At 36.7% G+C, this 22,500-nt stretch overlaps 2 protein-coding genes across 2 annotated transcripts in view; both read left to right on the top strand.

Annotated features, from left to right (window-relative positions):
* Positions 1-14,129, top strand: part of LOC123516958 (melanotransferrin-like) — a 16,595-nt gene extending 2,466 nt beyond the window's left edge. Inside the window, 13 exon segments of the mRNA XM_045276788.1 lie at positions 714-831; positions 2,453-2,636; positions 3,294-3,447; positions 3,950-4,054; positions 4,828-4,995; positions 5,880-5,968; positions 6,356-6,522; positions 7,171-7,437; positions 8,673-8,816; positions 9,515-9,686; positions 9,985-10,033; positions 10,884-10,944; positions 11,300-14,129. Coding sequence (XP_045132723.1) covers positions 714-831; positions 2,453-2,636; positions 3,294-3,447; positions 3,950-4,054; positions 4,828-4,995; positions 5,880-5,968; positions 6,356-6,522; positions 7,171-7,437; positions 8,673-8,816; positions 9,515-9,686; positions 9,985-10,033; positions 10,884-10,944; positions 11,300-11,427 — 1,806 coding nt within the window. The 3' untranslated portion in view covers positions 11,428-14,129.
* Positions 14,130-19,547: 5,418 nt separating this feature from the next.
* Positions 19,548-22,500, top strand: part of LOC123517037 (constitutive coactivator of peroxisome proliferator-activated receptor gamma-like) — a 33,696-nt gene continuing 30,743 nt past the window's right edge. The window contains 1 exon segment of the mRNA XM_045276892.1: positions 19,548-19,689. The gene's annotated coding sequence lies outside the window, so the exon portion shown is untranslated.

A 22,500-nucleotide genomic window follows, 5' to 3' on the forward strand; every position in this document is an offset into this window, starting at 1 on the left:
CATGGGGCTGGGGTGGGCTGGAGAGCTGTATGGGACTGAGTGAGGTTGTGGGATAAATGGTCTGGATGGGCTGTGGGGCTGATGGGGCTAAATGGGAGTTTGAGGTGCTAGGTGGGGCTGGATTGGGGGTTATGGGGCTGGGTGAGGGCTGGAGTGCTGTGTGGGGCTGAGGGGGCTGTATTGGTGGGTGGGTGTTGGAAATAGAGAATAATTTAGCAAACATTCAATTTATATAAGTGCTAATCCCTCTTCCTCTTCCTTTGCTTCTGCTTCTTCTGCTTCTTCTTCTTCTTCTTCTTCTTCTTCTTCTTCTTCTTCTTCTTCTTCTTCTTCTTCTTCTTCTTCTTCTTCTTCTTCTTCTTCTTCTTCTTCTTCTTCTTCTTCTTCTTCTTCTTCTTCTTCTTCTTCTTCTTCTTCTTCTTCTTCTTCTTCTTCTTCTTCTTCTTCTTCTTCTTCTTCTTCTTCTTCTTCTTCTTCTTCTTCTTCTTCTTCTTCTTCTTCTTCTTCTTCTTCTTCTTCTTCTTCTTCTTCTTCTTCTTCTTCTTCTTCTTCTTCTTCTTCTTCTTCTTCTTCTTCTTCTTCTTCTTCTTCTTCTTCTTCTTCTTCTTCTTCTTCTTCTTCTTCTTCTTCTTCTTCTTCTTCTTCTTCTTCTTCTTCTTCCTCTTCCTCTTCCTTTTCTTCTTCTTCTGCTTCTTCTTCTTCTTCCACCACAGTTGATCCACTCAGGTGCCATGAAGGTGATGGACTGCAACAACCACATCAAGTCTGCCTCGGAATTCTTCAGTGCAGGTTGTGCCGTCAATGTTCTCACCGACAAATATAATCCACTTGGTAATTGTATTTTTTGTATTTTTCTTTTTTTTTTTTTAGTATTTGGGCATTTTACAGGGACATTTTCAGGGACTTTTTTCTGTGGACATTTTTCAGGGACGTTTTTTTTTTCTGTGGACATTTTTGAGACATTTTTTAGTGACATTTTCTTTGTGGACATTTTTTAGCGGACATTTTCAGGGACATTTTTCAGGATTTTACATTTTTGTGGACATTTTTCAGGGACATGGTTTTTTTTCTGTGGACATTTTTGAGACATTTTTCAGGGACATTTTCTTTGTGGACATTTTTCAGGGGTATTTTTTGGTGGACATTTTTCAGGGACATTTTCTTTGTGGACATTTTTCAGGGATATTTTTGGTGGACATTATTCAGGGACATTTTCTTTGTGGACATTTTTCAGGGATATTTTTTGGACATTTTTTGTGGACATTTTTCAGGGATTTTAGTGGACATTTTTCAGGGACATTTTCTTTGTAAATATTTTTCAGGGATATTTTTGGACATTTTTTGTGGAAAATTTTCAGGGACATTTTCTTTGTGGACATTTTTCAGGGATATTTTTTTGACATTTTTCAGGGATATTTTCTTTGAGGACATTTTTCAGCGATATTTTTTGGACTTTTCTTTGGGGACATTTTTCAGGGATGTTTTTAGGACATTTTTCAGGACCTTTTTTTTCTGTGGACATTTTTCAGACATCTTTTGTGGACATTTTTCTGGGACATTCTTAGTGGACATTTTTCAGGGACATTTTCTTTGTGGAAATTTTTCAGGGACATTTTCTTTGTGGACATTTTTCAGGGACATTTTCTTTGTGGAAAATTTTCAGGGACATTTTCTTTGTGGACATTTTTCAGGAACATTTTCTTAGTGGAAATTTTTCAGGGACATTTTCTTTGTGGACATTTTTCAGGGACATTTTTTTTGACATTTTAAAAGTTTTTGGAGGTTGTCAATATTCTCACTTGGTAATTTTATTTATTTATTTATTATTTTCTTTTCATTTTATTTTATTTTATTTATTTATTTATTTATTTTTTCTTTATTTGGTGTTTGAGTTGCAGTGACTTGTTTCGTTTCTTGTGTTGCGTTTAAGTTATTGACATTTCTTTGTTTTATCATTCTTGTCATTTATTTATTTTTTCTTGTAAGCGACAATACAATTTTCCTGTCTTTTCACTGTTTTGATAAGCAGCAACACAATTTTTCTCCCTTTTCATTGTTTTTCACATTTTCCTGCCTTTTCACTGTTTTTTCATCTCCCAGCAATCCTTTTTCACCATTTTTTTCTATAATTTGCCAATTTTCCACTTTTTCAATCAGCAATAACACTAATTTTCCTGCCTTTTCACTTTTCTCTCCCAGCAATCCTCTTTTTTACCATTATTTTACAATTATTTGACAGTTTTTCAGTTTCAATAGCAATAACATCAATCTTCCTGCCTTTTCACTGTGTTCTCCCAACAATCCTCTTTTTACCATTATTTTACCATTATTTGGCAATTTTCACTGTTTCAATCACCAATAACACCAATTTTCCTTTCACTGTTTCAATAATCACTAATTTTCTATCCCTCTTTTCCATCACCCGTTATGTACCACTGTCTCTTCCCCACAGGTGACAACAGCCATGTTCTGTGCAGTGCATGTGGCAGTGACCTCCCCGGCCAGCACTGCACCAACCAGGACAAGTACGCTGGTCACCTGGGCGCTATCCGGTGTCTCCTGAACAACGGACATATTGCATTTGTCAAGCACGCCACCATTGAACGCTTCCTGAACCGCAGTGAGGGAATGTACAAGTACGTTTGTGGTGTTTTGAAGTGTTGTGGAGTATATTTGTGTATTTGTGGTGTTTTTTGGGGGGTGTTTTGAGGTGTTGAGTATATTTGGGTGTTTTGGGTTTTTGGGTGTTTTGGGGTGTTGTGGAGTGTTTTGGTTTCTTTTGGTGGTGTTTTGGGTGTTTTGGGGCTGTTGCAGGTATTTTTAGGGTTTTGTGGATGTTTTGGAGATTGCTGTGGGGGTATGTTTGGGTATGCTATGTGTTTTAGTGTCTTGTGTTTTTTTTGGGGTGTTTTTACTGGTGGTTTGTGTGTTTTGGGGATGTTTTCTTTATTTTGAGGCTGTTTTTGGGGTGTTTTTTTAGAGTGTGTTTGGTGTTGTTACTGCTAATTTGTGTGTTTTAGGGGTGTTTTCTGTGTTTTGAGGCTGTTTTTGGGGTGTGTTTGGTGTTTTGGGGGTGTATAGCATTTTTTAGGACATTTGTTTGGTATATTTTGTGTTTTTAAGATAGTCTGTTTAAGTTAGGCTAGGCTCGGCTCTGTTAGGTGTGTGCGCGCGTATGTGTGTGTGTGTGTGTGTGCATGTTTTCAGTGTGTTTTTAGGCCATTTCTTAGCATGTATAGTGCATTTCAAGAGTGTTTTTTAGAGCAATTTGTTCACTATTGCACTTCACACAGAGAGGAGGACTTTGAGCTGGTGTGTGTGGACGGCAGCCGGGCACCGGTGAGGGATTATGAGCGGTGTAACTGGGGGGTGGTGCCTTCCAATGCCATCGTCACCACCTCAGCCAAGACCAAGGACCAGCGGCGCCTTCTGCAGGAGTTCATGAAGGTGACGGGAGGAGAGAGAGAGAGAGAGAGAGATAAACAGACAGTGGTAGGGATGGAAAGAGAGATAGAAAGAGATGGTTAGACAGAGAGAGAGAGATTGAGAGATAAAGATAGATAGACACAGAGAAAGAGAGAGAGAGATAGTGACACATACATATATACAGAGAGAGAGAGAGAGAGAGAGAGAGAGAGAAAGAGAAATAGATAGTGATTGAGAAATAGAGATAGACAGACACAGAGAGAGAGATAATGACATGTAGATATAGATAGAGAGAGAGAGATAGAGATAGACAGACAAAGAGTAAGATATAGTGCGTAAATAGAGAGAGAGAGAAAAAAAAAGAAAGAGAGAAAGAAGAATAAAGAGAAGAGAGAGAGAGAGAGAGAGAGAGAAATATGGAGAGAAGGACAAAACGACACATAGGAGGTGTAATAGAAAACACAGCTAATTAACAACTATTTAACATCAAACTAACGACTAATTAACAACCTTTTTTCTCCAGGACATTGTGAGCTTGTTTGGCTCCAAGGACGAGGAATTCCCGGATAGATTTCAGCTGTTTGAGTCGTCACCGAAATATGGACAAATTCATGACCTGCTCCTCTCGGTAAGTGGGTTAGGTTAAGTTGGGTTAGGCTTGTTTCTTGTATCTATTTCATGTATTATTTTATTTTATTTTATTTTCTATTTACTGATTAGATTGTCAGGTTAGGTTTATATTATTATTTATTGATTTATTTTATTATTTTCATTTATTTATTTATTTTATTTTATTTTATTTTTTTTTTCTGGGGAGCAGGGGTGTTTGGTTTGGCTAAGGGGGTTTTGGTATTTTTCAAAATTTTCAAAGGTGGTGTGGGTGTGCATTTTGTGTTTTTAAGGGTGTTTTGGGTGTTTGGTGTGATTTTTAAGGTGTTTTGGGGTTAGGTTAGGTATTTGAAAGAGAGAGAGAGAGAATTTTGTTTGAGAAAGAGAGAAGATGTGTGTATGAGAGAAAGAGAGAAAATGTGTGTGTGTATTTGAGAGAGAGAGAGAGAGAGAGAGAGTGAGTGAGTGAGTCTGTCTGTCTGTGAGAGAGAAAGAGAAAATTTGTGTGAGAATATGAGTGTGTATGTATTGTAGAGAAAGAGAGAGAAAGAGAAAACACCACCACAACCACTGTCTTTCTTTCCATCACTCTTTAACCATTCTCTCTCTCTCTCTCTCTCTCTCTCTCTCTCTCTCTCTCTCTCTCTCTCTCTCTCTCTCTCTCTCTCTCTCTCTCTCTCTCTCTCTCTCTCTGTCTGTCTGTCTGTCTGTCTGTCTGTCACTCACTCACTCACTCACTCACTCACTCACTGTCACCACCACCACTATCCTCTCTCTCCCTCCCTCCCTCAGGACGACACCGAGACACTGGTGGAGTTGTCAGTGAGTCAGCAGAGTTTCAAGAAATACCTCACCACCGACATCGTGAACCACATCAACACCATCCGCTCCTGCCCCGTCAAGAGGATGAAGATGTGCGTCACTTCCATGATCGAGTATGGCAAGTGTCTGCAGATGAAGGTGAGTTTGTGTCTCGTCTATCGTTTGTTGGGTGTCGTTATTTTTTGTAGTGTTTGTCGTTTGTGTATCATTTGTTGTCTATTTTTTGTAGCGTTTGTTTTTCGTCTATCATTTGCTGTCTGTTTTTTCTAGCCTTGTTTGTCTCTCGTCTCAATTTTTTTGTCTTTTTTGTAGCTTTGTTTGTCTCTCGTCTATCATTTTTTTGTCTCTATTTTTTCTAGCCTTGTTTGTCTATCATCTATTTTCCATCTACCGCCAGTTGTCTCTCATCTATCTATCTTTAAGGAGGTGGTGGCATATTGGATAAAGTGGTGGTGGTGGTGGTGGGGTGGGGATCAGGCACACGTCCACACGTAGGTTCAAATTCCACCACTTACCACCTTGATATTTTGCCATTTGTGGAGTGGTTTGAAGTTAGCTACATGTCACCAAGATTCTAGGTAGATACACTTGGGTGGTGATGTGGGCCCTAATATACCCACCACTATTAAGAAGATTGCCTGTGCCACTAATACTGTGATTCCCAAGATTAGCCACACCAGCGAAGCATCCTGATGTAGTGTTTTTCTTGATCGTTCGTGTAATTTGAAAAAAAATGACTATGGTTTTTACTTAATGTTATTTCAAAATTGCATGAAACTAATGAATGTAAAAAGGAACAACAAAAACACTTAATTTATTTGCAAAATGTAAAAAAACGACAAAAATGCTTAATTTATTCGCAAAATGTAAACAACAAAAAACACTTAATTTATTCACAAAAGTAGTTATATAAAGGACAGTTGTATCCCCCATCACCCACACCTGTCTCTTCCTTCCCACCCACACCTGTCTTTCCCTCCCACCCACACCCATCTTAGCCTCACCCATGTCTTCTTTGCCAGACTGCCCTCCATGCCCAAGACCTGAGGCCAGAGATGGAGTGTTTGAGGGGAGAGAGTAACTTCGACTGCATGGCGGCCATCAAGAAGGGGTGGGTGAGAGAGAGAGAGAGAGTCATTTTCCAACACAGTGAGGCAGAGAGAGAGAAATTATATTTGTGGATGTGTGTGTATTTGACAGAATGAGAGAGAGAGAGAGAGACAAAATAACTACCTAAACATGTGTAAGAGAGACAGCCTTCCTTTCCCTAACAGTGAGGCAGAGAGAGAGAAAAAGTGTGTGTATGACAGAGAGAGAGAAAAAAAGAAAGAGAATATTTATCTACACGAGAGAGAGAGATAACTTTCTTCATTTTCCCAAAAGTGAGAAAGAGAGAGAAAATGTGTATGTATTTGACAGAGAGAGAGAGAGAGAATATTTACCTACATAAGAGAGAGACAGACAAACTTAGACAATCCTGCTTCTTCTTTGTCAACAGTGAGGCAGACATATCAGTGTTTGAGGCAGGCGACATCTACAGTGCTGGCTTGAACTACGATCTGGTCCCCATCCTGGCTGAACAGTACAACCTGGACTCCCTGGAATACTATGTAGTGGCTGTGTCAAAGGAGGACGACCCTGACACTGATGTTTTGTATCTCAGAGGTGTGTGTGTTTTTTTTTTTTTTGGGGGAATTTTGGGTGTGTTTTGTGGTGGTTTGGTTGTGTTTTGAGGTGTGATTTGTGTGTTTTGAGTGTTTTGGTGTGTGTGTGTATTTACCTAGTTGTAGTTTTACAGGGCCTGGGCTTTATGCTCGTGTGGCCCTGTCTCCATATCTACACTTATCCAGTTATTCTTTAAAGCTATGCACTCTAGTTGCTGACACCATTTCATCACTCAAACTGTTCCAAGTCTCAACACATCTTTGTGGGAAACCATATTTTTTAACATCTCTGACATCTTCCCTTCCTTAGTTTTATACTATGTGATCTTGTGCTTCGAATGTCATATTCTTCTCTCAGGATTAGTTTCTCATTATCCACTTGGTCCATTCTGTTGATCAATTTATAAACTTGTATCAGAGCCCCTCTCTCTCTTCTTTGTTCCAGGGTTGGTAGATCCATAGCCTTTAGTCTCTTCTCATATGTCATCCCTTCAAATTCTGGAACCATTCTTGTTGCCATTTTTTGTAGTCTCTCCAACTTCCTTATGTGTTTCTTTTTGTGTGTGTGTGTCTGTATGTGTGTATATTTACCTAGTTGTGGGGCACCTTTCAGAAACCACTAACACCCCTTCTCCGTCATTCCCCTCAGGCCGTATGACATGTCACCCTGGGGTCATGCATGGGGGCGGCTGGGTGATTCCGATGGCTTACCTGATCAACAACGACTTGATCCGCCAGTACCAATGCAACTCAGTCCGTGCTGCCTCCGAGTACTTCCAGAAAGCTTGTGTCCCCGGAGCCCTTAGCACTTACTACAGGCACGGCACCACTCACCTGAACCTGTGTCACCTCTGCAGGGGCTCTGGATTGGGTTACTGCGCCAGAGACCACAGCGAACCTTATTATGGATTCACTGGTAGTTTTTGTGTGTTTTGTGGTGTTTTGGTGGTGTTTGAGTGTTCTGAATGGTGTTTTTGTGTTTTTTATGTAATCTTGAGCCTTAATGTGGGTTTACTGGTGTTTTTTTTTTTTGTGGTGGTTTTATTGCGTTTTGCATTTATTTATTTTATTATATTATTATTTTATTTTTTTCCCATTTTTTGTTGCATAATTGTCATAAATGCAAGGTTTCCATATTTCTTAGTGTGTTTTGATTGCAATTTTCTTTACTGTATTTTTTTCTTAATTGTTTTTTTCCCCTTTCCACTCCACATATCCACACAAACCACTTACCTTTCCACTAAACACCACTTCTCTATCCATCTATCCCTTGCAAGACATATTCATCCACTATACTAATCCACATCTTGTCCACTCAAATCTATCCACTGAAATGCGCTTATTCTATCCATCTATATGAATCAACATCGTTTTCCTACTCCACCTATCCACATGAGCGTTCCGGTGTGTGGTGGAGGGCGGAGGGATACCTGTTAATTCATCTCAATAAAAAAACCCCTTCCACTCAAAATTATCCACTAAAACACACATTTTATCCATTTCTATTAATCCACATCCTTTTCCACTCCATCTATCCACTGGAAATGCACTTTTTATCCATCTTTATCAAAACACCCCCTTCCACTTAATTTATCCACTAAAACCATTTATTCTATCCATCTATCCACTGAAACAAACTTATTCTATCCACCTGTCTTAATCCACATCCTTTTTCACTCCATATATCCACAAAAATCACTCTTATCTATCTACCTATCCATTATAACACTTACTTATCCACCTATCCACTGAAACAAACTTATTCTATCCATCTGTCTTAATCCACATACTTTTTTCACTCCATATATCCACAAAAATCACTTATCTACCCACCTATCCATTATAACACTTGCTTATCCACCTATCCACTGAAATGCACTTATTCTATCCACCTGTCTTAATCCACATCCTTTTTCACTCCACAAAAATCACTCTTATATACCCACTTATCCACGGGTACACTGATCTATCCATCTATCCACTGAAATGCACTTATCCTATCCACCTGTATTAATCCACATCTTTTTCCAATCCACATATCCACAAAAACCACAAAAAAAAAACACTTATCTGCCCACCTATCCACTGAAATGCACTTATTTTATCCACCTGCATTAATCCACACTCCTTACCCACTTCGCCTATCCACAGGGGCGTTCCGGTGCCTGGTGGAGGGCGGAGGGGACATCGCGTTTGTGAAGCATACCACAGTGAAGGAGAATGTGGATGGCAGGCGGAGGGAATGGTGGGCTCGGAACCAGCTCACTGCAGATTACCAACTTGTTTGCCGTGATGGTGAGAGAGAGAGAGAGAGAGAGAGAGAGAGAGCGAGAGCTTATGGAACACCTTCCTAGTGGGGAACATGTGTCCGGACGACCTAAGTGTTGCCGAGTGTGGGGTGCAAAAGTTTAAAGTGTATGTGAACGCATGGTTATTTTATTTGTAATTTTATTTAGTCTGTAATACATAACTCTTAAGTATAATTTATAGTAGTTTGGGTTAGGTTTAAAGATAGGTTGTACTCACAATGCACCTTTAACCTGTAAAATGTCCAATGTTTAAATGTAAAGAATTGTATAAATAAAAAAATTAAAGAGAGAGAGAGAGAGTACAAAAACAACTATCATAATCAGCTTTTGTGAGAGAGAGAGAGAGAGAGAGAGAGTACAAAAACAACTATCATAATCAGCTTTTGTGAGAGAGAGAGAGAGAGTAAAAAAACATTACCAACAAACACACCCCAAACACCACCAAAACATCCCAAAACACCACCAATACACACTTAAACACCCAAAAACCACCTAAACGCCCTAAAAACACCCCGAAACACCACCAAAACACCCCAATACACCACCAAAACACCCCAAACACCACCAAAACACCCCAAAACACCCCCATAACATCCAAAACATCCCAAAATGCCCCCAAAACACCCTGAAAACACCCACAAACACCATCCAAACACTACAATAATCCAAACACCATCCAAACAGGTACCCGAGCCCCTGTGACAGACTACGAGAGCTGTAATCTGGGTAGTGTGAGGTCAAACGCAGTGGTGACGCGCGGTGGGGACGACTACAACACCACAGAGGTCCAAGCTTACACCAATCTCTTGCTCTACGCACAGCAGCACTTTGGCAGAGACTCGGAGGATGAGTGGAAGTAAGTGAGAGTGAGAGGGAGAGGGAGGCAAAGGTTAGTGGGAGAGGAGGAAGAAATTTGGGGGAAAGAGTAATGGAAAATTTTGAATGGGGAGAGAGAGAGAGAGAGAGATTGAGTGGAAAGGGAGGGAGGGGAAAAAAATGTGAGAGGGAGGGAGAGGGAGGATATTAAAGGAGTGTGACAGAGAGAGAGAGAGAGAGGGGAAAGAGGTAAAAAAGTGAAATAAGAGAGAGTGAGTTTAATACTAATAATAAAATAATGAATGTAACTTAATCGTAATCCCATTTTCTTTTGACAGTTTCAACATGTTTGGCTCCCAGGAACCTTACTCTGATTTGATCTTCCAGGCAAGTACGCACACGCACGCACACACACACACACACACACACGCACACGCACACACACACACACACTCTTGTAATTGAGGGCATTTTGAGACAGTTTGGCATGTTTTTAGGGTATTTTAAATCAGTTTGGCATGTTTTTAGGGCATTGTAAGATAGTTTGAAATGTTTTATGGTATTTTAAGACAGTTTAGCATATTTTTTAGGCATTTTAAGATAGGTTGACATGTTTTAGGTCATTTTAAGATAGTTTGGCATGCTTTTGGGCCATTTTAAATTAGTTTGTCATCCTTTTAGGGCATATTTAGACTGGCATGTTTTTTAGTGCATTTTTTAGACAGTTAGGTGTGTTATAAGGACATTTTGAGACAGTTTAGCATTTTAAGACAGTTTGGCAAATTTTTTGGGCATTTTTAAGACAGTTTGACATGTTTTAAGGGATTTTAAGAAAGTTTGGCTATAATTAGACCATTTTATTGACATTAGTAAGGGTCTGTGGAGGTCAGAAGATTAATGGCCCCAGTCTTCACCATTTTAATCCCCCACATGAGTTTGTGAAGCTGTAGAAAGTCACCAAATAGTCACCACAATGAATAGGGAAACAGGTCACTCTACTGAAGGGGTTAATATTCTTGTTTCCTTCTAAAGTGAAGTGGGATTTTATTTAATTATTTTTTTTTCTATTATTTATTTATTTATTTCTCCTTGATTGCATTTCTTCAACTTAATCTTCCTTTTTCTAGTCTTCCTTTACCTAATCTTCCTTCTTCCAATCTTCCTTCCTAATCAGCCTCCTGTGTGTTGTGTTTGTGGTGTTGCATGTTGGGTAATGTGCTGTGTTTGTGTTCTGCAGGACGCCACACAGCAGCTGGTGCCCCTCCCCCTTGAGGAACAGCACTACCATCCTTATCTTGGTGAGAGAGAGAGAGAGAGAGAGTACAAGGAAGAAATCACTTTTATTCATGTATTTAACTTTTTCTCGCTCTTTTTACAGAGAGAGAGAGAGAGAGAGAAACATTAATAATATTAGTAAATATATATTAATAAATCTTCCTAGACAATCATCATCATTAGTTTTCCTCTTTCATCATCATTATTATCATTTTTTTTCTTTCCTCCTCCATTTTTACTCCTTTTTGTCGTCCTCATCATCATTTTCTTTTCCTCTTCCACCACCACCACCACCACCATCATCATCATCATCATCATCATCATCATCATCATCATCATAATAATCATCATCATCAGTTCTCTTTCTCTTCATAACAGGGCTAGAGTTCTTAAATGCCCGTTATGAGGTGGACTGCACAGCTGGGGCCATGTCAGCTGTGCCCTGCCTCGCCCTGCTGACTGCCCTGCTTGCTGCTGCTGCTGCTGCTCACTTGCTTCCCTGCTAAGCGTAACAGTGTGTGTGTGTGTGTGTGTGTGTGTGTGTGTGTGTGTGTGTGTGTGTGTGTGTGTGTTTGTGCAATTTTCTCCAGATTAAGTTAGAGAAATAGTTGAAAAAAAAAATAGAAGTTATAATTTTAAGGACATTTTTTTGAGGTTTATGGAAAGTGTGTGTGTGTGTGTGTGTGTGTGTGTGTGTGTGTGTGTGTGTGTGTGTGTGTGTGACGGTTGTGGTACATTTCATCGATCCGTCCTGCCTTCCGTCCAGACATGAGTGATTGAAAGCACAAACAAACACAAATAAAACATAATTACTATTTTTGCAAAGGTTTTATACAATTTTCAGGGTTAATGAGATTTAGAAAGATATTTTGTAAGGCTTTGAGTGTGTGTGTGTGTGTGTGTGTGTGTGTGTTTTATGTCAAAGTAGAATCAATTTAAAAAGGGAGACAATATTTTTCGAAAGATTTATTATAACTTAACAATTTTGCACATTGTTGAAAATTTAAGGAAGAATTTATAGAGAGATTTAGAAGTGTTTATGTGTGTGTGTGTGTGTGTGTGTGTGATAAAGAGTACGGTGATAAGATAAGTGGTTGTGTATATATATATAGAAAAAAAGAAATACATTATGTACATTTTAAAACACCAAAGATGCTTAAAAAAAATTTCCAAACAGAACCAACATCTCAGTTCGTTTGTTTACATCAGAGGCAAACATTCTCATTGTTTTTATTTATTTATTTTATTCATTCTGTTTTATTTCTTTTCTTTTCTTTTCCTTTTTTTCATTTGTATATTAAAGGAACTGACTCAATTTATATATTTTTTCTTTTATTTATTAATAGTTTGTCTTTTTAATTCATCCATACTAGATTCTCACTTTATTCCATCCAGCTTTTCAGTTCGCTACATTCCAGAAATTAGCAAAGAATTATGAAAACCTTATTCAAAATATACAGCTTATTTAACGATGTATAGTCCATTCTCAAGGCTATTTTTTTCATTTATTTATTTATTTATTTTATTTTATTTATTTATTAATTTTTTTCTTTGATATCTGGAGCTCATATTCAGAAATGCCTTCCCCTCTCACTACGTCAGTTTTTCCAAGGCCACAGAGACAACTAGCCGGGTTATCAAGACAATTTCTCCTTTTGATAACCTAGAAATCTTGCCACTCGATCACCAGAACCATAAAAGCACTCTTAAAAACACGAGGATCTTAACTGGAGCCTTTGGAAAGCAGTGACGGTGAGAGGGCAAAGTGTCTCAGGATACAGACCCTTACTATGCACTCTGGTTGTGAAGAAGTGTTGAGTTATTCTATTACATTCCTGTTTTGTCAATTTATGTTTTGGAGTTTCAGAATATCAGGTGGTTTATGGGAGAGCTGGAACTGCCCTGATTTATATTGATTTATTTATATTTTTTTATGCAAGAGTGAAGCCAAGCAAAGGCAACAAGATTAAAAAAAGAACTAACAAGGGGGGGACGACTTCAAATGCTTGTTCCCTTAAAGATTTGGTGAAGAGTTACCTTAAATTCAAGGACAATGGGGTAACATATTTACACGCTGTGACTTGGTTTCCGCTCAAGTGTCGCTTACCTCACTATATATAACAGGAGGCGCCCCCCACACACACACACACACACACACACACACACACACACACACACACACACACACACACACACACACACACACACACACACACACACACACACACACACACACACACACACACACACACACACACACACTGCAATATTAGAAGCTCTAACTCAATTTTCCACCAGTGTAGCTTATCTCGCTACATATTTACAGGCTGTGACTCAATTTCCACCAGAGTGTCACTTATCTCAGTATAACACACATTTTGCAGTCTTACAAGCTCTAACTCAATATTCCACCAGTATCGCTTATCTCGCTACATATTTAAATGCTGTGACTCAATTTCCACCAGAGTGTCGCTTATCTCAGTATAACAGGAGGCGCTACACACACATTTTGCAGTCTTACAAGCTCTAACTCAATTTCCACCAGTCTCACTCACCTTGCTATGTATAAAATGAGGCGCCACTTCCCACATTTTGCAATCTTACAAGCTCTAACTCAATTTTCCACTTGATCAAGATCCTAACACATTCCAATATTCTTAAGATATTACATTAACCTTCACACATTCCAGTATTCTGTGTACTATGCTATAATTTTCACTATTTTAACCTCTTCAGTGCTGGGATGCATTTTTACCTTGAGTTTTCTGTACCATTAGACCATTTTATTTGCATTATTTAGAGTCTATGGAGGGATGAAGATTAATGGCCACTGTCTTCACTATTTTAATCCCTTCAGTACTGGGACACATTTTTACCTTGAGATTTGTGTACCATTAGATCATTTTATTTCCATTAGTTAGGGTCAATGGAGGGATGAAGATTAATGGCCACAGTCTTCACATTTAATTCCTCACGTGAGTTGGTGAAGCTGTAGAAAATCACCAAATAGTCACCACAATGAATATGGAAACACGTCATGCTACTGAAGGAGTTAATATTCTTAGTAAAAAGCATAATCTTCATACTTATCTTTGAACACTGCAGCTTCCCCACAAATTTTAACACCTTCAGTAGCATGACACATTCCCCTATTTCTTCTGGTGACTCTTTGGTGATTTTCTACAGCTTCAGAAACACATGTGGGGGATTAAAAGAGTGAAGACTGTGGACATTAATCTTGTGACCTCCATAGACCCTTGCTAATGTCAATAAAATGGTTTAATGGTACACAAATCTCAAGGTAAAAATGTGTCCCAGTACTGAAGGGGTTAAAATAGTGAAGACTTTGGCCATTAATCTTCTGCCGTCCATAGACCATTCCTAATGTCAATAAAATGGTCTAATGGTACACAAATCTCAAGGTAAAAGTGTGTCCCAGTACTGAAGGTGTTAAAATAGTGAAGACTGTGGCCATTAATCTTCTGCCGTCCATAGACCATTCCTAATGTCAATAAAATGGTCTAATGGTACACAAATCTCAAGGTAAAAAATGTGTCCCAGTACTAAAGTTAATATTCTCAATACAACAAAACTATTTTACTGTATTTTAGTGGTTCTTGAGAGTAGAATGTGTGTGTGTGTGTGTGTGTGTGTGTGTGTGTGTGTGTGTTGGGCAGTATATCATAGTAGTGTTTAACTAAAGATTGTAGTGGTAGTAGTGGTGATGGTCGCAAGCCAGCCACCCTTTTAAGTACAGGAAAGGAGGCTCAAATCTCATAGAAACTTTTTGATGTTTGTTGATGTCTAAGGAGAGAGTGCCCTTGTAAATAATGTTGTTTTGATATTCATTGTTAGCGTTAGTGCACAGGTGAGGTCACAAGCCAACTATCAGTATGTAACGAGATATGAAGCAATTACTGATGATATAACTATTTTTTCCAATAAAGGATCTGTACTTATTAGAGGGTTGTTGTTGTCCATCTCTCTCTCTCTCTCTCTCTCTCTCTCTCTCTCTCTCTCTCTCTCTCTCTCTCTCTCTCTCTCTCTCTCTCTCTCTCTATTATTATTATTTTTATTATTCGTGTATTTGTTTCTTTAATTTTTTTTCTTTTAATCGATTTACTGTTTCCAAGAAATGGATGAGAGCCAACTGGAAAGGAACCAGCTCTCTCTCTCTCTCTCTCTCTCTCTCTCTCTCTCTCTCTCTCTCTCTCTCTCTCTCTCTCTCTCTCTCGTTCCCTGAAAAGAGAGAAAGTGAGAGCGAGAGTCAATCTGCTACTGAAATATTCAAAGACAAACAGAAGCGGAAAGAGTATTTTTAACTTTAATTATTGCGAGAAACTGCAGAATAGTAGTAGTAGTAGTGGTGGTGGTGGTGGTGGTCAATGCACACGTAAGTATATATATAACTGCTCAATATTAAACCAGAAAATTAGTTACCATATCAGAGTTTATTGTAGATTGGCCTCCATTTAATAATTGTAATAGACTGAAGTACGATAATCTTTGAAATGTACGATGAACTTGAAAAAAATATATAAACCCAGAAAATTCCCTAAAAACTAATAAACAAAAAAATATATATAGATAACTACAAAAAAAAGCAGAATATAAATTAGATTAACAAAAATAATCAATAAATAAGAAAACGTCTGGGAAATAAAATCGAAAAAAAAAAAATCCTATTTAGCCAGATGACATTCAGCTGACCTAGGCTGACGGCATGATTGTGTGTCATATCCCTCTTTATTTTACCCTTTATTTCCCTTACCCTACCCTTGGCATGGCCCAACGTGCCCTGAGAGGCGAGGGTAATGACAGGGGCGCGAGGCAAGATGGAAAATAGCATATATCCGAGTCCAATTAAGCGTGCAGAAGCATAAAAATAGAGAAGTTTAGGGGTGTGCTTTGGGCGTCACAGATCAATAGCGCCTCGGTGTGCGTCGCTGCCTGGCGTAAGATGACGTTAACATGTCTCTAAATTGACTTTCTCTTACTCATATTCAATTGACTCCCCATTACTGTATTGAATTATGAGGGAAAGTTTGTTTTCTTATCGTGTTTTTCATTGTATTTTGTGGTTTGATGGGTTAGTTTGCCAAAAGATAACGTTAATTAATATTTCTCTACCTCCAGTTCCTATCTCTTCATCGCATTCAGTTAATCCCCACTACTGTATTGAATTATGAGAGAAAGTTTGTTTTCTTATCGTGTTTTTCTTATATTCCATGATTTAATGGTTTAATTTGGTAAAGATAACATTAATTAACATTTTCTACAAATTGACTTTATCGCATTCAGTTAATCCCCATTACTGTATTGAATAATGGCGAAAAGTTTGTTTTTATCGTGTTTTTCATTGTATTTCATGATTTAATGGTTTAATTTGCTAAAAAAGATAACATTAATTAACATTTCTCTACAAATTGACTTTATCTCTATCGCATTCAATTAATCCCACTACTGTATTGAATAATGGCGAAAAGTTTGGTTTTTATCGTGTTTTTCATAATATTTTCACGATTTAATGGTTTAATTTACGAAGTGCTTGTTTTTTTTTTTTCCTTGATAGACGTCGTGTATAGTATGTTGTTATTGCTTCTATTATTAATTATCAATGTAAAGCCTATTTTTTTTCTATATTTCATGGTTTGTCTTATTTAGAAGTTATTATAGTATCGTTTGTGTATGTGTAGTAGTAGTAGTAGTAGTAGTAGTGTGTGTGTGTGTTTGTTGTAACATGAATGATTCGCTAAAACGGTAAAACTTAAGTCAGCTAATCTGTATCATTGTTTTCGTTCTGTTTAGTTATTTTTTAGTTCTTTTTTCATTCTATATCCTGGTTTGGCTCTTATTTATAACTTAAGAACATAGTGTGTGTGTGTGTGTTGTGATATGAATTTTCCTAACTAAACACTAAAACAAAGACATTTATGAAATGTTAGTCTGTGTCATTATTTCTCTTCTATTTCGTTATTTTTTAGATGATAAGCAACATTTCAATTACTCGCTACTGTGTTAATCGGTTCTCTTCATTTCAGATCTTATATTCATTTTAACACGTAACTTCGCTTAAATTGTTATAGAAATCTTATCTTTAATATATTTATTCTTTTATTTAAATATTTGTGATTCTCTTACTTTCAGATTTCATTTAGAATCTATAACTTTGCTTAAATTGTATTATAGAAATCTCATTTTTATTATGTATATATTTTTTCCTTTTTATTTGATCTCTTTATGGTTCTTTTTAATTTTAGATCTTATTTTTTTTTTATATAACTTCGCTTAAATTGTTATCGAAATCTCATCTCTATATTTTTCTTTTTCATTTATCTATATTTTTTGTTTAGTGGACATTTTTCTTTTTATTCATCTATTTTGTGTGTTTAGTGGACATTTTAATTTTTATTCATCTATTTTTTTATATTTGCTGGACATTTTAATTTTTATTTATATATTTTGTGTGTTTAATGGACATTTTTACCTTTATTGATCTATTATTTGCGTTAAGTGGACATTTTTCTTTTTATTCATCTATTGTTCTGTGTTAAGCGGACTTTTTGATTATTTTTCGCCTTTTATTGATCAATTTCCCTATAGTTGTCCTTTTTATTGACCTAATCATGGCGCTTAGTAATGGACTGACTGGTGATTGGTTGGTGCGATGCGAGGAAGAGATAGTGACAGTATGAGCGAGATAGTGACAGTATGAGAGAGATAGTGACAGTATGAAGAGATAGTGACAGTATGAGATAGTGAACAGTATGAGATAGTGACAGTATGAAGAGATAGTGACAGTATGAGCGAGATAGTGACAGTATGAGGAGATAGTGACAGTATGAGGGAGATAGTGACAGTATGAGGAGATAGTGACAGTATGAGGAGATAGTGACAGTATGAGGAGATAGTGACAGTATGAAGAGATAGTGACAGTATGAGATAGTGACAGTATGAGGAGATAGTGACAGTATGAAGAGATAGTGACAGTATGAGATAGTGACAGTATGAGATAGTGACAGTATGAGGAGATAGTGACAGTATGAAGAGATAGTGACAGTATGAGGAGATAGTGACAGTATGAGATAGTGACAGTATGAGGAGATAGTGACAGTATGAAGAGATAGTGACAGTATGAGGAGATAGTGACAGTATGAGATAGTGACAGTATGAGGAGATAGTGACAGTATGAAGAGATAGTGACAGTATGAGGAGATAGTGACAGTAAGAGATAGTGAACAGTATGAAGAGATAGTGACAGTATGAGGAGATAGTGACAGTATGAGATAGTGACAGTATGAGGAGATAGTGACAGTATGAGATAGTGAACAGTATGAAGAGATAGTGACAGTATGAGGAGATAGTGACAGTATGAGGAGATAGTGACAGTATGAGATAGTGACAGTATGAGATAGTGAACAGTATGAGAGATAGTGACAGTATGAAGAGATAGTGACAGTATGAGGGAGATAATGACAGTATGAAGAGATAGTGACAGTATGAGTGAGATAGTGACAGTATGAGAGAGAGATAGTGACAGTATGAATAATAATAACCAGTGCCATGATTACTACACTATAGATGAGGTACATGATATGCGACTATTTAAATCTTCACTTTTAGATTATTTCAATTGATTCAAACGAGGTAAAGTAAGATCGTCCTTCATTACTTCAAGAATTAATGCAAAATATGACTAAATTCCATAAAAGGCAAGGAAATATATTGATTGGTGTATTTTTCAAAGGTCTGAAGGAAATTTAGAGTCAATTAAAACCTTATTATTGCATATTTTAATTGATTCAGGCAAGGTGAAGTAACTGTCGCTTTTATAACTTCAAGAATTAATGCAAAATACAACTTTAATTCATAACAGACAGGAAGAAATATAGAATGATGGATTTTTGAAAGGTGTGAAGAAAATGTTGTCAAAATGCGGACAAGAACAATAGATTTAGATACACCTGATTTGCAACAGTTTAAAATCTTATTGTTGCATATTTCAATTGATTCAGGCGAGGTGAAGTAACTATCGCCATCATTACGTCAAGAATTACTGCAGAATATAACTTTAATTCATAACAGACAAGGAGAAAATATAGATTGATGTATTTTTGAAAGGGGTGAAGAAAATGCAGGAAGTCGATCAATTCTAAGTACGGTTTCTCGATGTACGATATTTAATCTAATCTTGAAAGTAAATAACTTCTCCATAACTTGAAGAAACACTACCAAATATTGCAGAAATCTTAAATTGATAATGAAAAAACCCCCAGTCCTTTCAGAAAATACATAATAACTGAAAGATAAATAGTTAACAGCGTCCATTTTAATAACTTTCCTAAACACAATGATTCAAGAACACCATTAATAACACAAAAATAAATAACAGAAAAATAAAAATAGAACCGTGAAGAATAATATACAAGAAACAAATTATAAAGATAAATAGTAAAACAGCATCCATTTTAATAACTATCATAAACACAATAATTCAACAGCACCATTTATATAAAAAAAAAAAATAATAATAGTAATAATAGAACCGTGAAGAATAACAGAGAGAGAGAGAGAGAGAGAGAGAGAGAGAGAGAGAGAGAGATAGATAATGCGGTACGATAACTTGGGCTCCTTGCAGTACGAGATCCTAGTCAGGTGGTTCCCGGCAGCAAGGGACAGCCAGTGTGCAACCTGACGGCGAGGAGGGAGGAGTGCTCTTCTCATGGGGCAGCCTGACCTCTCCCCATCCAGTAATTCTACCCTGGAAGGTGAGTATTTTGACCTCGTGACCTTATCTTGACCCTAATGACCTTGAATCCACTGTATCTGCTCCATTCAAGGTCAAAATGTCATATATGTTTTTTTCCTGTTTAAATCGTGTTCTTTTCTCGTTTCTGCTATTTTAGTTATTGATTTCACCGGGATTTGTTGACCAATTGGCTCTTCCCGGCTCGTCAGGGAAGGTCAAGGTCAGGAAAGGTCATGTGAGGTCAGGTTGAGCCACAAGACATGATCAATACAAGAATGATTTGTGTCTTTGTGTGTTTTTTCGTTGATTTTGTCATTTTTTGCATTAATTTGTGTTTATTGACGTGTTTTGTGATGTGGTTAAGGTCAGAAGAGGTGGAGTGAGGTCAGTTCAAGGTCAGGTCACTATTTGAAAACCATACGTGTAAAATTTTGCGTCTTGTGAATTATTTTATTTATTTTTTTTTTTTTTAATTCGATTTTTTATTTTCCTTTTTTCCGATTTCCAGTGTCAGGTCAAGGTCAGAAAGAGTCAAATTAGGTCAGCTCAAGTAAGGTCAGGTTTGTTTCTTGAAGTAATCTTGTGTTTTTTGGTAATTTTTGTCGTTTTTTTGTGTTTAGTGGACATTTTTACTATTTTTGCATTTCTTCCGGCTTCTAGTGTGAGGTTAAGGTCAGAAAGGATCGAATTCTGTGAGCTCAAGTAAGGTCAGGCTTGTATCTTGAAGAAATCGTGTATTTTTTGATAATTTGTCATTTGTTTTCGTGGTTATTGGACATTTTCATTATTTTTTGCATTTTTTCCGGCTTCCAGTGTGAGGTTAAGGTCGAAAAGATCAAATTATGTGAGCTTAAGTAAGGTCTGGTTTGTGTCTTGAAATAACCGTGTATTTTTGTAATTTTTGTGTTTATTGAACATTATTATTATTTTTAAACCCGGCTTTCAGTTTCAGGTCAAGGTCAGAAAGGATCAAATTAGGTCAGGTCAAGTAAGGTCAGACTAGTATCTTGAAGAAATAGTGTATTTTCTTGGTAATTTTTGTAATTTTTTCGTGTTTATTGGAAATTTTTATTACATTTTGCATTTATTCCGGTTTCCAGTGTGAGGTTAAGGTCAGAAAAGATCGAATTAGGTCAGCTCAAGTAAGGTCAGGCTTTTATCTTGAAGAAATAGTGTATTTTGGGTCATTTTTGTCATTTTTTTTTCGTGGTTATTGAACATTTTTATTACTTTTCGCATTTTCTTCCGGCTTCCAGTGTGAGGTCAAGGTCAGAAAGGGTCAAATTAGGTCAACTCAAGTAAGGTCAAGCTTGTATCTTGAAGAAATAGTGTATTTTGGGTCATTTTTGGGATTTTTGTGTTTATTGAACATTATTTTTTTTCACCGGCTTCCAGTGCGAGGTCAAGGTCAGAAAGGGGTCAAATTAGGTCAGCTCAAGTAAGGTCAGACTTGTATCTTGAAGTAATCTTGTGTTTTGGGGTAATTTTTGTCGTTTTTTTTGTGTTTAATGGACATTTTTACTATTTTTGCATTTCTTCCGGCTTCCAGTGTGAGGCCAAGGTCAGCAATGGTCAAATTAGGTCAACTCAAGTAAGGTCAGGCTTGAATCTTGAAGTAACTGTATATTTTTGGTCATTTTTGCCATTTTTTGTGGTTATTGGAGATTTTCATTATTTTTTGCATTTCTTCCGGCTTCCAGTATGAAGTTAAGGTCAGAAAGGATCAAATTAGGTCAGGTCCAGTAAGGCCAGACTAGTATCTTGAGGAAATAGTGTATTTTTTTGGTAATTTTTTGTATTTTTTTCGTGTTTATTGGACATTTTTATTACTTTTTGCATTTCTTCCGGTTTTCAGTGTGAGATTAAGGTCAGAACGGATCAAATTAGGCCAGTTCACATAAGGTCAGGTTTGTATCTTGAAGAAATATTGCATTTTTTGTTAATTTTTGTCATTTTTTTCGTGTTTATTGGACATTTTTTTTACATTTTGCATTTCTTCCGGCTTCCAGTGTCAGGTCAAGGTCAGAAAGGGTCAGATTAGGTGAGCTCAAGTAAGGTCAGGTTTGTGTCTTGAAATAACCGTGTATTTTTGGTCATTTTTGTCTTTTTTTGTGTGTTTAGTGGACATTTTATCATTATTATTGCTTTTTCCGGCTTCCAGTGTGAGGTCAGTGTCAGGTCAAGGTCAGGAAGGGTCAAATTAGGTCACCTCAAGTAAGGTCAGGTTAGTATCTTGAAATAATTGTTTTTGAGACATTTGGGGTCATTTTTCGTGTTTATTGGATATTTTTATATTTTTGAGAGATTTGTGGTGTTGTAGGTCAGGTCATCGTGATAGTAGGTCAGGTCAGGTCAGTTTAGGTTCAGTTGGATTAATATTCTGAATTTATACGTGAAAAATTGCGTGTTGTATTTATTTTTTATTTTATTTTATTTTTTTAAATGTGATTACTATTTTTTTTCTTTTTCTTCAAACAGGAAAAAAAATCCATAAAAAAGTATGTATTGTTTTTTTTATTTATTTATTTTATTATTTTACATTTTTTTTGTTTAATTTTTGTGTATTGAAAATTTTTTTTATTTTTTTCCTCAATCTCGGGAAAAAAACAGCTCCATATAAAAGCATCTATTTGTTTTATTATTTATTTACTTATTTTTATTTATCTAGTTAATTTTTGTATGTATTGAAAAAAAATTAAAAGCTTGTATTGTTTTTATTTGTTTATTTATTTTTTATTTATTTATTTATCTAGTTAATTTCGTATGTATTGAAAAAAAATTGATTGTTTTTATCTTCGCCTTTTTTTTCAGTTTAGGAAAAAAAAAATCT

This window comes from Portunus trituberculatus, chromosome 1, assembly GCF_017591435.1.
Source record: "Portunus trituberculatus isolate SZX2019 chromosome 1, ASM1759143v1, whole genome shotgun sequence".
NCBI lineage: Eukaryota > Metazoa > Arthropoda > Malacostraca > Decapoda > Portunidae > Portunus > Portunus trituberculatus.